Below are 15,529 nucleotides of genomic sequence, written 5' to 3' on the forward strand. Positions count from 1 at the left end.
GAACGCCGCAGACCAAGGGGAATCTCGCCGATAGGGTGCCGTTGATGGTAACTTGTTGACTACGATTGTGGAGGTAAGAACGGAGCCAATCAAGGACAGTCCCAGTTATACCAAAGTCATTTTGCAGGCGATACAGTAACAGTTCGTGGTCGATGGTGTCGAATGCAGCGGTGTAATCAAGCAGAACGAGCACTGCCTCCTCGCCCCTATCAACAGCCAGGAGAAGATCATTGAAAACTTTCACCAGGGCAGTCTCTGTAGAATGGTGATTCCGATAAGCTGACTGATTGACTGGAAGCATGCCAAATCCTTCAAGGTGATTATCCCACCCCAATGTCCTACTATCATGACCATGGTAATTTAGAAGTGCTAGAGTAAAGCGTTCCTTGTTTCACCGCTAAATTTTTATTTTAATATTCAACTACATATTTCAGTTTTTGGTTGGTTAGTTTTCTATTCTTTGACTCCATCTTTTTTCTAGCGCGTATTCTACATCACACAGCTCACGAGTGTATTGAATCACAGAATTACGAAGGAATAGCCCTATAGGTTGTTCTGGGCCCTTACGTAAAACATTCGTAGAAGTGCATAATTCAGCCAAGGATTTCATGAACATGCAAATGGGATGAAGTATGTACGCGAAATATTTCGAGTTAAAGTTTAAAAAAAAAGCCAAGTTTACTCGTCTAACTTTTCAAAAAGAAAATCTTACTAGAATAATGATATCACAGTCAGAATACATGGCTCTTGCGACGCTGACTCTTTGTTTCTGTCCTCCGCTAAGGTTGATACCGTTCTCACCGATCTCTGTCCGATCTTTAGCGGGGAGGACCTCCATGTCTGGCCCAAGGGAACATGCTTGGATCACCTCCTGGTATCTGATACGAGAGGAGTGAGTACTTTTTTAAAAGTATTTTACCAGACAAAATGTCACAATGTCACTAATAAAAGACATTCGTACATTTAACAGGCTGTCAGTTCTGATAAAGGTTCATCCAAATCGATTGCGGATCATGATGTTTGCAAATTCAAATTCATCCCAAAAGTCGATCAAATTTTTAAAGTTGTGACAATAATACCATGTTTTTTTCTTGCCGTTAAATGAGTTTTGAGATGAAATGACGGCCATAGAATGATATAAGAACAAGTAGTTACTTATCATAGGGGAAAGGGCAGGGGTGGTTCGTGGGTAAATAGTAAGAATTACATAGAGCAAGATAGGGATCAGATTTTATATAATTATGACTTAAAGTTTGTAGTAATCAATTCGATTCAGTTGAATTAAAAATGCCAAATCTAGGGTACCTTAACAAAGTCCCGTCCATGGTTTCTCCACATACAGGAATTTACTTCGACTTTCCTGATCCCCATAATTTTGTTTGAGTACGCATATTTGAGAGAAATTGTTGTAATAAGACAACATGCAGGATTCCCGCGTAATGCACTGAGCAAATGTTGCTTAGACTTTTGATAAGGGGCCGTAAGCCACTTAAAATTAGGGTTATAATGTAAAATACAAAGATAATGAATACCGGTCGTTTTTATCGTATGATTTTCTTGTTGTCTTACCTTAATTTGTCCATCTTTTGGCCAAAAAGGATGTTCTTTCTGACTGTTGTATTAACCAACCAGGCCTTTTGAGGAGCATATGCAATTCGACACTTCTTTCTAAACAAGTAATCGTTGAGAATATTACTAAGTTAGTTTTATAGAATAAGAATTAAAAACATAATGTCTTTCTTGGTCTGGTAGCCCTAACACTAAATACGATTCAATCTTGTCAAAGCTTTCAAGATATTTTTGTATAAAAAAAACACTAAAGGTCTTAAATATTTAATGAATATTTTTGGATAGCCTTGAGTAGGATGCGAAGAAATATTGTACGAGCTGAAGAACAATATTGGATAAGCAAAAAAATGTTTTTAGTAACCATCATTTATGGCAATCCTGATCAACCGAACCACCGGGCATGGTGGCTCAGTCGACCCTCATGAACGGGAGGTCGTGGGTTCGATCCCAAGCCGAGTTATACCAAAGACTCATAAAAATGGGACCTTCTGCCTTCTAGCTAGGCGCTCAGCATTTAGATTGGAGAGGGTACTAACAACATATTACGTTTAGCAGGGCCCGCTGGTAGAGCAGTTTCCTAACTGAAGTGTCTACTTTGTTAAATAATACGTTAACAAAATCATTACTATGACAACCTTACTCGATGAACATTGGAAATAAAGGTTTCACAGGAGCTGCTATTAACCAAATTTAACACCTACAGTAAGTTCATACAACCATGACAACGTGGTCTCTTTTAAGGGATAGGTAGCCACTGCAAGACGAATGATTAATATTAATGATCAATGAGTTTTTAATAATAACCAACTCGAATGAAATGTTAAAAAAAATGGTAACCAATACATGATAGGAAGAATAGTCATCAGTAAATATGTGTGTGCTAAGTAGAAATTACTTAAGTTCCCATCACACTTATTCCGAATCAAGCAGAATTGGCCTGAATGAAAGGACTATTGTTTGACCACCAGTTGGTCATTTAAATCTACTTCGAACACCGTTCGAAAATATCCCTCGAATGTTTTGAATATGACCAAAACCTTCGGGACGGCCAACAGAAATGACAAAAATATTTCGAATGCACTCAGAATGCAGTCAGGATATTTAGAATGCCCCTAGAATGTCCAAGAACGTATCACGAATTATCAATCTGACTCCATTGCGGTTCATTTTGACTAGTGTATGATGATACACGTGGTAAATTTACTGAATTTCAACTCCAGTTTGGTGAATTCATAAGTTCCTCCCAAAAATTTCTAGATTTTTTGAATATTTTTTTCTTTCCAGCTTCTGCTTGATTCCTGCTGATTCCGAATAAGTGTGATGGGGGCTTTACTTATGAATTTGAACCGTTCCACTACATGCTGTCATCTCTCCCATCAGTGCACCAAGAAGAGACGATTTCCCGCTTCCGACAGCTCCTACAATAATGGTTAACTTGCCTTTGTATAGCCATGATAAAAAGAAACATAGTTGGTGTGATTTATTTCTAAAATAAAAAAAGGAAAGAACCTACATGCATTTTAAAAAATCAAATCGGAGTGATATTCTTGATCTCATAGTTGAAAAGTATTCAAAAATTATAAAAGGAGAAGTTCTCCCTGGCGTTGATTTGGGTAGAAATATATAAATTAGAACAATGTGGTGAAAAATCAGTCAAATAGTAGCAGTTATTAATTTCAATGTTTTTTTGTATGGTGACGTTACATGCGAACAAATTCCCCATCAATTATTTAATGAAATTTCGGAAAGGTCGCAAAAGATTTTGCTTGTACGACCGATTTACTATTACATGCATTATTTTCATTCAAGGTTAAATGATTTTGCACATCATAAATCATTAAAAATCGAAATTGGAATTAATATTCACTGAATTATAAAACATGACAAGTATGGCAGTTGCTAACTAATGATCGTCGTCGCAAATACAGACACAAGAACAGTGTTACTCACGGCTATTTCGTCAAACCTTCAGTGATTTTTTCTCTATTTTGGAGCTTTTATCAAAATCAACCTGAATTCAGGATGGACAATTCTACTTTTTTCGCAATTACCCATGCAGGGAAACCAAAAAGGTAGTAGGATATACAAATCATAGATGAACTCAACTTTAAACATGCAAACAAATTGCTTTCATGACATTGTTGAGTTAAACCTAAATGCTAATGGAAATTTTTGATTACACCTATCAATTATCGAACAAAATTGTTGTTATAGTCTTTCAGACAAAATCAAATCTTCTTTATTGATATACTATTTGAAAGTCACTCTGAAAAAAATTGTCAATCTTACTCATCCCATACTCTTTAAGTTACCTAACTTTTGTATCGTGCAACGGCACCATCATTGCACCTACTTGATCAGTGCTTATATAACGAATTTCTTTTATGAATCCGGCATCAATTTTGTCATAACTATGCTCAATAAAAAATAGTTTGCGATCATTACAATCGTGTCAATGCTTACCAGATGGGATTGTAATATCCACATTACTAACATCATGGGCGTCTGAACTACCAGACGTTACATCCCAAACAAAGCTTCCGTTTTGTATCTGTTTCGAAACAAATTAGGGAAGACCTGTCAGGAAATAAAACATTTGTGTTCACACAAAATGTCTTTCTGCAACATTTGAATGATTAACGGTATATTGTAGACAGATAGATACACATGCTCCTATCACGCCCTTCATACCACACACGCACCCACACGTTATTATCACCTCACGCACATACACTCCTGACTTACATACATCCTTACAAGTGTACTCACTCCATACACCCACAACACACCCATTTACCGCACACACTATCACGGCACTAAAAGCCATACGCATATGACTACCTAGTACCTACGCAACATTGCCACTACCCCCTTTCAAGTTTACTTTAAAAATTGTCAGACACCAGTCGTCTTTATCGTTATTACTTATATTGCGCTTTTCCGATAATGCCCACAAACAATTACAGTGAAACAAATAAAAGGAATTATATAATGCAAAAAATAAATAAAAACTACGAAAGAGATGGATTTTAATGCCTATCTAAACATTGCAAGTGATTCGTAGAAATTTGAAGAAAAAAAATATTGCACAAAGGGCAACCATTTTTAGTTATTATATTGTCTTTGTTGTGTTCATTAACTTTAAACTGTCACTTTGCTATGTAATTATGCAATACTTTGTCTTCCTTTTGGTCAGTTTGGGACTAATTTGGATTACATTTTATTGATTTTAATCTATCATTATAACTGTTGTTGAATGTGCCGTTGTTGTATTTCCAATCACTATCAAATGAATGCCTTTCAAAATATAAAAAAAATCTTACTCTTAAAGCAATGTCATCTGGTAAATCCCGTTGAAGAGGGTCCCTCTGGAGACCCTCTACACAGTCCCCATTGGTCAAAACATTTTGACCATTTTGGTTATGTATTGTAGTAGCCATCCCCTTTCGGACTACATTTCTTTGTTCCATCTCCTCAAGACTCTGAAAATATATATTTTGTTTAAGAGATAAAGATTCCAACGTCAGTTTCGTCGGTAATGGTCAGAAACTTCAAAGAGACAAGACTTATGATATTAACCACAGAACTTTGGAAACAATATATTCATGACGACAAATTGAAATTTGATAAAATATAACGATAAAGATGAATCTTGTTATCTCATGAATGACTTATTATCAAGTTCATATATGTGATTGAGGTATGATGATCACTTCACTTTCTCGAACAAATAACAATAAACATTTGGAAAGACAGATGCAAGTTGATATACACGTATTGTGACATGCCATCTCTTTTTTTACAATGACAAAGCAGCTGGCTTGACGACATGTGCACATAAAAGTTCAAACATATCGGTCACTCTACCAAGATCTGCCTGCTCTTAAAGTTGAACACCCTGGCTTTAAAAATGTATGCCTTAAGCATTCAATAATAAGAGCCAATTTTTATAAAGCGCTTTTCCTAGAATGGCTCAAAGCGCGTTACAGCATATTATTACCCCGGTCATTGGATTCATTTCAATCCCGCACGAAAAGTGCAAAATTTCCACTCCCTGGGGAGCATTCCTTGCATTCATCGCAGCCTCATTATGGCGCTGGCAAAATCAAACATACAATATCTTTCGCATCCTACCGGGTACCCATTTAGCACCTGGGTCGAGAGTGGCAAAGTGTGGATTAACGCCTTGCCAAAGGACGGTAGACCGCGGTAGGATTCGAACACACGACCCTCTGTTTACAGGGCGAGAGTCAGAACCACTACACCAGGGCTCTTCCACGAGACCACGGCTCTTCAATATGTATCAATTTGATTGTTTAGTGTTAATCAATGATCACAATAAGTTAGTTTCAAATGGTCATTAATCATTCTATAAAACTTGTCATTCTCTTTGAAATGTTTTTAACATTATTCCTACCAGAAAGACATCATCTTCTGAGGCCAAATCTTCATCTTCCTCAAGCACAGACCAGAGGGGAGTCGACTTTGCAACTCTTTCATCACTCCGACATCGCCCAAGTATGCCATCATCCCCTCTCCTCCCGGATGTTTGGTTCGAACCCTGAACCTTCGTGTCATCGATCGGCTGAACCTCTGGACTCCCAAGAAACTCTATCAGACGTTTTACACTGACGTTCATTGTAACAGCAAGGTTAAGTACATGTGGAAGAAGAACGAGGGATTCGGTGGTGAGTTTGAACAAGGCAAGACTGGAGAAAGCTCTGTCCGGGGTTAGTGGGGTAGAGTTAAAAGGTGTGTAGAAAGCAAATGCCTGCAAAAAATCATAGTTACTTTATTATGTATAATCTTTACTCAGAGTCATAAATCAACGAAAATTACAAAGAGATAAAGTTATACGTTTCAATTGATAATTAAGTGTGACTCCAACACGCACGTAACTCCCAGTTACGCGCAGTATGAAAATCACTCCTGTCTTAGGGGGCGCGTAAGCATAACACTCGGCCACACGATTTTTTTTCTCAAATAGCCCAAATATTGATTCTGAGAAAGTACATGATTAAATTGATAAAAACGAAGTTGACAGTTGTACAGATATATATATATATAAACTTTTTTATATTGGCTGATGATTTGACACAATATATGAATTAACACTGTCGATATTTTACTTTTAGGTCTTATAGCAGCGGGTGGAATACTGTTATTCGTGGAAAAGTCAAGGTGACCACGCTCGATAACTTGCCACCACAGACATACCGTACTACTATCATCCCTATCAGTGTAGAAAGTTATATGAACAGAAATTTGCAAGGCAATGTTTTATACAGAGATTGCTACTAGGTGGGGTGGGTGCTTTCATTCTGACTCAACTAGTCACAGTGAGAATGGTTAAAAAATCTTCAACTGATTTCCTTCCTATCTTCGCCAAGATTTTCCAGTTCTAGCTAAATCATATCTTAATTATTGAGTGGAAAATAGTGGTTATGTTAAGCATCAACATAAATATCACTCAACAACTCAACAAGGAAATATGTTAAAGATCTAATACTTACAATTAAAGAAACAATAATCGGAGTTCCAGAATTGATTGAAACTGCAGGAAAGAAAAAAATAAAAGAACACTTAAACTCTCCCATTAAAACTAAAACTATAACCCTCCCGAAAAAATATGACGAGGAAGAAAAAAATATTTTGTTTTTGTTTATTTTTATAAGTCCAATTGAATTTATATCAACTTTCTTTCATTTCCCTTTCATCATTATTTGCTTGATCGCTTTACTTAAATTAACTTTCATCTTTCCATTTTAAATTGTAAGTATTCCAAACCTTTATCTTGGAGGAAATATTTGAAGGAGGAAATATTTGAAGGGGAACTCTAAAAAATAAAAAATAAATAATTTCTGTCAATTCTTCACATTTTCTCAGGCCTTTCCTCAGATACTTTTTGAGCAAGCATTCAAAGGAGGACTCCATAAAATAAGATATATTATATTTACGTCATATTCTACATATACAGAATGAATAAAATCTTGAGATACCGAGGGATCAAAATTAACTATTAAAAATGAAATCATAAATATTATGAACTGCTACTGTACTCACATGTGAAAGCAAAAAGGAGGTATATTTTAAGAAGCTGATATATTTCAGAATTCCTTATAGTCTTTACTCTCTCGTAAAATATATCTTCCCATCCATAAATTTTTAGAAGCCGAATCCCTTGAAGCATTTCGTTTGACGCACTCAGTCTTTTATCTGATGTTTTCTGTGATAAAATGACAAGTTTTGAAAGAATGCATCAACCATGAAATTTTCTTTCATTTCATTTCAAAAGGAAATGTCGAAAGTTCAAAACCAAGTTAGTTGCGATAGTAACAAGGCTATTGCTTAATTGACAGAGTTTATCCTCAAATAATTTGAATTGGTATTATTGACATTTATGATTTTATCAAAGCAAAATAAAAATCACTCGATACGGTTCTCAACAATAATGAAAAGGTCAATATTTTATATTTATTTTGACAATTGTTAGGATTTCAATGTAAATCAAATGTAAAGAAATGAAGTTTATCAGGCAAAAAGGTAAATACGTTTCAAACTTTGTAGAAATTTTACTAGGTTCAAACCCCTCCTGGACTTAAAACCCGACCCTACACTTACACCGGGACACGTAAACATTATAGGGCCTACATAATTTGAAAAAATTATTGTCTGCAATATATATAATATTTTGGAATATAGCACAAAGACTCATCATTAATGTGATTGTCGAATTGGTAATTAAATTCACAAATAATATCACATATGCAAATTATATAGCAAACCTGAGTTTTGTATTATCATTTTTTAATGTATGTCATTTTTTTTACTGGACTCACCAATACTGATTTTGTCATCTTAGCCATCGTTGTTGCTACAATCATTTGAAGAGGTATTACGATTAGGAAGACAGAAGCAGCTATAATGGCGGCCATACCGAGTTTTTGGTAGAGGAGATACAACGCAACAGATATCTACAGGACGAACAATAATTCCAGTGGAATTTCAAAAATATACGCAATCGGGAATTTTAATGTATCATGTAGTAGGAGCTAAGAATCCTGAAATAAACATTTGTTGTTATATTTTTGATTGGGAAGTATACACTCTAAATTACAGGGATTTAAAACAAGTCCACATGGACTGTAGTTAGGGACCAATCGAATTCCGGATTTAGTTTGAATCCTTAAGATTCATTTTTAAATCTCGAAAGATTTAAATTTAAATCATTTGAGATTTAAATTTAAGTCGTTAGGATTAAAACTAAATTCAGAAATCGATTGGTCCCTAGCTACAGTCCATCTGGACTTATTTTAAATCCCTGTAATTTAGAGTGTACAGGCTTACTAATTTCTTCTTCTATTTTTATTTCGTTTAATTTTCTTCTTTCTTACTAGGAATCACAACTATTTAATTGAAAGTTTTCACATATCAGAACTTCAAAGACTCATAACACGGTCTACATACCGAAAGTTATTGAATATAGACACAGTAAATACAACAGTCATATATCTCACCTTAACAGGTATTGCCCAAATTTCGTTGACATTGAGGAAGAAAAACAAGACATTGCTAGCATCTGCGGACATGTGATTCGTCACCTGACCCATTGACATCTTACCACCTAACATCGTCGCAGTGGATATACGAAGAGATTTGTTGTATACCAGCATCTGTAATACGAATTGCTAGTACAGGTTATCGATTTCAAAGTGAATTATGAGCTTTGCAACAACAACGAAAAGTTATAATCTCAAAACAGATCTTATCGGAGATCAAACAATTTTTGTGTATCTATTTAGAAGACAATGCACAATGATCAGTCCATACTATCACAAAATTATATTAGGGACCAATGCGTTATTCATAATATCTGCATTTGCATAATCTTTATAAAAATTGAGATATTCGATTTTTTTTTCTAAAAAAAAAGCTTTATACCTGGATTGCAGCCTTTGCATGAAGACCTTCGACATTCACCCAATAGTAATATGTCTGATTGCAAATGTGTTGTACGATAGATGAAGCAAACACAATGAAGACTAAGACAAATCCGTTCGAGAAAAAATCGGCCGTTGTGACGTCATGAGGCAGTGGTTTATCCAAAGCAGTCTGTGGAATAATATAACACAAAAGAGATAAATTTATGAATTAAGGTAGTACCAGAGAGAATATCACAATCAATCTGAAAAATCGTTGCATTCTATTTGCGGGACAGATTATGTAACCCTTTACTATTTCGATTAAAAATACCTTTTCTTTCTTTTATTTCGACAATTTTGTTTGTCACTGTAATTTTTTTTTTTTACTTTTACTTTTTACACAATCTAAACAAGCATGCAACATAAACATATGAGAACGCAGCTCTGTAACACAATGACAAGGAGACGGTCATTTCATCTAAAATAAACAAGATGTAAAGTGAAAATAATATTTGAAAGTTACCTTGAAAGTAATCTTCAAGGTCCTTTTATCTTTTTTTATTTTCTATATGATGCTGCATCCAGTACATACGTGGCCGAGGCACATTCACGTTATATATATATTATACATATATATAGATATATGTGTATATATATATATATATGCGTATATATATATATATATATATATATATATGTATATATAAACCACTCAAAAAAAGTTTGGAAATCTGAGTTTGGCCATTAATTTCTCCCAACTCCCAATTTTACACAAAGCATATTTGATATCATTCAAAGGATCATTTTAAAATGATACCATGCTTGTTATGATCTTGCCATCACGAAAAGAGCAGGATTCAAAAGTGTTGGATGAGGTCTGAATTGAAAAGCTGCAAACGAGCAGAAATAGTAATGAAGGGTCAATACAGAACATGATTCTTTTGTCTGCGTCAATAGAGATGAAAATCCATTCAAATCAAGCCCCTGCTTCTTCATTTTTTATGTTTTGTTGTGGTTTACGAGGTGATGGTTCTGTGAGATAACATGGTTTGAGTCGTGGTTTGAAATACCCATGCATGTTTGTTTATTTGTTATGTGTTTTCTTGTGCAGAGGTGTGTTTGATTCCATGTTAATGAAAACAAAAGAAACCGCTGCTCATCACCACGGAAAAAAGAACAGTGACTTTCAATATTGTGTCATTTTGCAACTTTTTAATTTTGACCTTGCCCCACATTTCAAGGCATTGCACCTCCATGTAAACCATAATCATATCATATAGGGTATCATTTTAAAGAGAATTAAATGATCTATTCATTGATATTAATTACACATTGATATTTACTAAAACCGAGGAGGGATTATCGATCAAAGTCAGATTTCCAAACTTTTTTTGAGGAGTTTATATATATATATATATATATATATATATATATATATATATATATATATATATATATATATATATATACATATATACATACATACATATATTGTGCGGGTGTGTGTGAGGGTGTAAGGATGTGTATGTGTGTATGTATGTTTGAATGAATAACAATATATCTGTCGAAATATCTATTTATCCATATCTCTCATCAAAATTCAGCCCTATCAGGCTTGTAATATACATGTTTTCATTAACAGTTATAAAAATAGTAGTCTCGTATTGCCTGTAATATAAACATATTGTTCCCAACTTAATTGTATACAAAATATGAAGAAGAAAAAAATCACCCTTTCTTTGTGCCTATCTCCCTTCAATGTTCTTGTGACATAAAGTGTAATGCCACCCAAGGCATAGGGTCCGACGTAGCTCAGTAGATCGGCGATGAGTTTCAAGAGACCTGCAGCTCCAAGTCGCTGCCAATGGGCACGGAAGATCGTCCTCATCAGGCTTGGGTGTCTGTCTGATCCCATTATCCTTTTCTGGAAAAACGAATGACGGTCACTTATTAAAGGTCAAGTCCACCCCGGAAAACTATTGATTTGAATTAATAGAGAAAAATCAAACTAGCATAACGCTGAAAATTTCATCAAAATCGGATGTAAAATAAGAAAGTTATGACATTTTAAAGTTTTGCTTATTTTCACAAAATAGTGATATGTACAACTCAGTGACATGCAAATGAGACTGTCGATGATGTCCCTCACTCACTATTTCTTTTGCTTTTTAATTGTTTGAATTATACAAAATTTCATTTTTTACAGATTTGACAATAAGGACCAACTTGACTGAACCATATAGTATTAAACAATGTTAGTTCCACATGTTCAGGGAGAAATTAATCATTGTTTCACTTGACATTTAGGAGAAAATTAGAATATTTCATATTTCATATAATAAAATACAAAAGAAATAGTGAGTGGATGATGTCATCAGTCTCCTCATTTGCATACCAAACAGGATGTGCATAAAGGAGGCTGTTCTCACTCAGTTCCTTAAACTAGTTTAGTGGAAACTAGTTTAACGCTAAGTGAGAACGGTCGAAGCGCTCTTGGAAGCGCTCTTCCAAACCAGTTTGGAAGACCACCTCGCGATGTAGTTTTCAAGATCGCTTCGCATCGGAAAAGTGGTTTTAGCGTAAGTGAGGACACAACCGTTCTTCGGGAAGCGATCTTCGCACATTTTAAGCGCGCTACTCCACACGACAGGTGTAGAATGCCTATGCTGCGGTTTCGAATTTCGCGCGAAACGTGTCTCCCCACTGAGAGCGTTTCCATAGCAACAAGAGCGCTATACGTGAAGTGATTTTGAAAACCACTTTCGTGTGATCAAGTGAGAACGCTAGCAAAGCGATCTTTCAAACTGGCTTTCTGAACCGGTTCCCAGTAAACTAGTTTTAGGAACGTAGTGAGAACAGCCTCTAACTGTTTTGTGAAATTAAGCGAAACTTTAAAATGTCATAACTTTCTTATTTTACATCCAATTTTGATGAAATTTTCAGTGTTATGCTTGTTGGATTTTTCTCTTTTTATTCAAATCAACTTTTTGTTGGGGTGGACTTGTAACGAGATTTAGAGATGGAGTATGGTCAGGATGAAAGAGAGAGTAAAAGAAGAGAAAGAAGAAGGAGACAAAAAGTGAAGAAGTAGGAGAAGAAGAAGAAAAAGAAATAGGAGAATAAGAAGAAAGAGAAGGAGAAGAAGAATAAGAAGGAGAAGAAGAAGAAAAAGAAGAAGGAGAAGAAGAAGGAGAAGAATGAGAATGAGAAGAAAATATGAAGAAGAATGAGAAGAAGAAGGGAAGAAGAAGAAGGAGAAGAAGAAGAAGGAGGAGGAGAAGGAGAATACGAAGGAGAAGAAGATAAATGTCAAACCATCAAGAGATTCTTTGTGGGCAGAAGCCCATCAAGCTACTTCCTTCAAACATATTTTGACATCAATAACACACAATACAAATAGGCCTAAAGCAAATTCTTGTAAGGACATTGCTGAAACCGTATGTACAGATAATCAAAAGTAAAATCAGGAAATATCGTCATTCAGAAGAAAGTTAATTGTCGAAAATGTTAGCGTTTCATCAGAAAGCTAGTCGTTTAGTGGAGTCCTGCTTCCTGAAAGAACCTAAGAACTACAGTTTACATTTCCGTCTATCAGTGGGGTCGTTTCCAGAACTCTTTTTCATGTTCAATAGTATTCAGCGTGTCCCACCCCAAAAAAATTATAATGGCACTCTAGATGGATATAATATTACATTTACATTATATTGTTTATGTCTTTATACCCGTAAACTAAAATTAATTTGCTACAATTTGATGAAATTTTATGTGATATGGTCCAATAATCACAAGATACGAACATTTTTTTTCATTACACATCATAAAACCTCTCCATCCAAGTTTTACCGAGTATGTGTAATCAGGTTCAGCTAACAAGATTTGTAATCTATTCAAGTGGTGCAAATTACGGTATATCTGTCCACGTTCACCCACGGGCGCAAATCTGCAAGGAGTTTCTCTTGTTCAGGACTTGAGGTTGACCTATTCTAAAATCTAAAAAAGGAAATTAAATAAAGAATAAATGAAGACTTAATTGGACACGCTGTATATACAACTCCAGCAAATAAAAATTTAAAAAGGTCGACCTTCTCCTCCATATCACATAATCGAACCTCTACTCCATATTTCAATTACGGGACACGTTCAGCATAGAAATATACTCACTTTTTCATCATCATAGATCATTTTAAATCTTTTATATATGTATTCAATGGTGTGGTTCACGGGAATAGTTCCTAGTCTTTCATAATTGATTGGCCTCTTGAAGCCAATAGAAAAGAGAAAGTTGAGCCACCAAAACAACAACTGAGATGGAAGGTTTGAGTAGTTTTCACGGTAGAACATCCTTCTTTTAGCCCAAGGCTCCTTTGGTAAGAATTGAATCCCATTGTCGGCAGCCTGTCGTTTCGAACGCCTGCAGAATACCTAAGATATGAGTATTGTATTTGCCAAATAATTTCATGAAATGCTATGGAGACGCAGGGATGACTTTAAAATCAAGTCTTACTTTTCCGAAAAATGTTCCTTTCTTCTTCTTTTTGAAGTCTATAAAATATTAAATCTATCATCATTTGATGCATGCAATAATGATAATTATCAAATCTATAGGCATAATGAAAAAAAGAAAAGAAATGGGATTACAATGCAAAACTAACAATTTTCAATTATATGTATTTTTATTCAAATATATTTTGTATGCATACATCATTGTGTGGTGTTGCTGACTCTTAATCTCTTAATCAGATGGTTGTATATTGTGCTGCACTTAACCCAGGCGAGATAAATGTATCCAAAATAAGCGTAAGAATGGTGCATTACTGTGAGTGCTTTTAGACATAGAACAATAATTTTAAAGTGTGCGTTTGGGGCTATGCAAGCAAGTGTAACCCCTATCATTCCCTCAGAACACGTGTAAAACCACTTACGATTTTATGTAAACTAACTGCTTCAACGAGGACAAGAAGGGTGTAGCATAACGACAAAAGGGTTAGCACTACTATATTCATTGAAATCGTTCTTTGAACGTTTAATGACATATGTACTTTGATATCAAAGTAAAGTGCAATAATGACTGTTATGAGTGACGAAGTCCAGTAACACAACAGCGTCCAGAACATGTGCTTAGACCGCCACACTTCTGCAAAGTTTACACTTATCATGGCCATGACAGTTCCCGATATCGTAAATATTCCCGGCAGGTAGAAATGTGGTTGTGCATTGAGAAAATCACTAGCACGGTAGATACATTCTGTTAATAATCCTTCTGCAAATGATGCAGCACCAATGAGAAAGACAAAGAAAGCTAGAATCCATCTCAAGCTGTGTCCAGGATACCTCAAATAAATATCTGGAGATGGGATTTTCTGAATGTGCCGCCAGTATTGTAGTATCGTAAGTTGGAGAAGTATGATGACGATGAAAACGGCGTGGAGGAAAATAATCATGGTGTCGGTGATACATCGATCAATCTGAATCGTGCCATTTGTCTTTGAATGTATCAAAGTCTTGTTGATACTGCAGAACCATGTTGAAAAATCATAACTCGACATGATGTAGGCAAAATATCACATATTCCGATCCAAATGCTCAGTCGAAATACTTATCAGTTACCACGTTCCACTGGAAACCGGATGAATGAATGTCCCAGGCGAGTGCGTTATAAATACGTTTGGAGTAGCTATATAAATAAGATAATGATCAGGCAGCATCAATAGTTTTCATTCCTTCGAAAGGACTCATGAAATAAAGCCTTCTGGGCCATTCCTTTGTTGTACACCGCGAAGCTTTATTACCATTATCCAATCAATAATCCAATGATAGAAACTATTTCTGCCCGTAAGGCATGTAAGGTGTGCTCATGTGCTTAATATCAGTACCAGATGAATCAAAGTCAAGTCTGCGTTTACGTATAAGGGTCAAGGTCCAAACCCGGGTTTGACATTATTGCAAGACCGAGGATAATAAAAAAAATCGAAGCACTCTTTGCACACTGATCTACAAGTTTCAATTTTGAGTTTTCTGTATCGGTGGAGAAATATGAT

General features: G+C 35.3%; 1 protein-coding gene across 1 annotated transcript in view; it reads right to left on the reverse strand.

The window, feature by feature from the left end:
• LOC129255659 (ATP-binding cassette sub-family C member 9-like) overlaps positions 1 to 15,325 on the reverse strand; it is a 31,868-nt gene extending 16,543 nt beyond the window's left edge. The window contains exons 1-14 of the mRNA XM_064096927.1: positions 14,414 to 15,325; positions 13,653 to 13,913; positions 11,224 to 11,415; positions 9,511 to 9,681; positions 9,087 to 9,242; positions 8,409 to 8,543; positions 7,633 to 7,795; positions 7,083 to 7,123; positions 5,987 to 6,340; positions 4,893 to 5,051; positions 4,033 to 4,120; positions 2,903 to 3,008; positions 1,570 to 1,668; positions 713 to 878 (exon numbers count right to left, since the gene is read on the reverse strand). Of these exons, the coding sequence (XP_063952997.1) occupies positions 713 to 878; positions 1,570 to 1,668; positions 2,903 to 3,008; positions 4,033 to 4,120; positions 4,893 to 5,051; positions 5,987 to 6,340; positions 7,083 to 7,123; positions 7,633 to 7,795; positions 8,409 to 8,543; positions 9,087 to 9,242; positions 9,511 to 9,681; positions 11,224 to 11,415; positions 13,653 to 13,913; positions 14,414 to 15,037 (2,715 nt within the window). The 5' untranslated portion in view covers positions 15,038 to 15,325. The remainder of the gene's footprint in view (positions 1 to 712; positions 879 to 1,569; positions 1,669 to 2,902; positions 3,009 to 4,032; positions 4,121 to 4,892; positions 5,052 to 5,986; positions 6,341 to 7,082; positions 7,124 to 7,632; positions 7,796 to 8,408; positions 8,544 to 9,086; positions 9,243 to 9,510; positions 9,682 to 11,223; positions 11,416 to 13,652; positions 13,914 to 14,413) is intronic.
• Between the last annotated feature and the right edge of the window lie 204 nt (positions 15,326 to 15,529).

This window comes from Lytechinus pictus, chromosome 3 (assembly GCF_037042905.1).
Source record: "Lytechinus pictus isolate F3 Inbred chromosome 3, Lp3.0, whole genome shotgun sequence".
Lineage (NCBI taxonomy): Eukaryota > Metazoa > Echinodermata > Echinoidea > Temnopleuroida > Toxopneustidae > Lytechinus > Lytechinus pictus.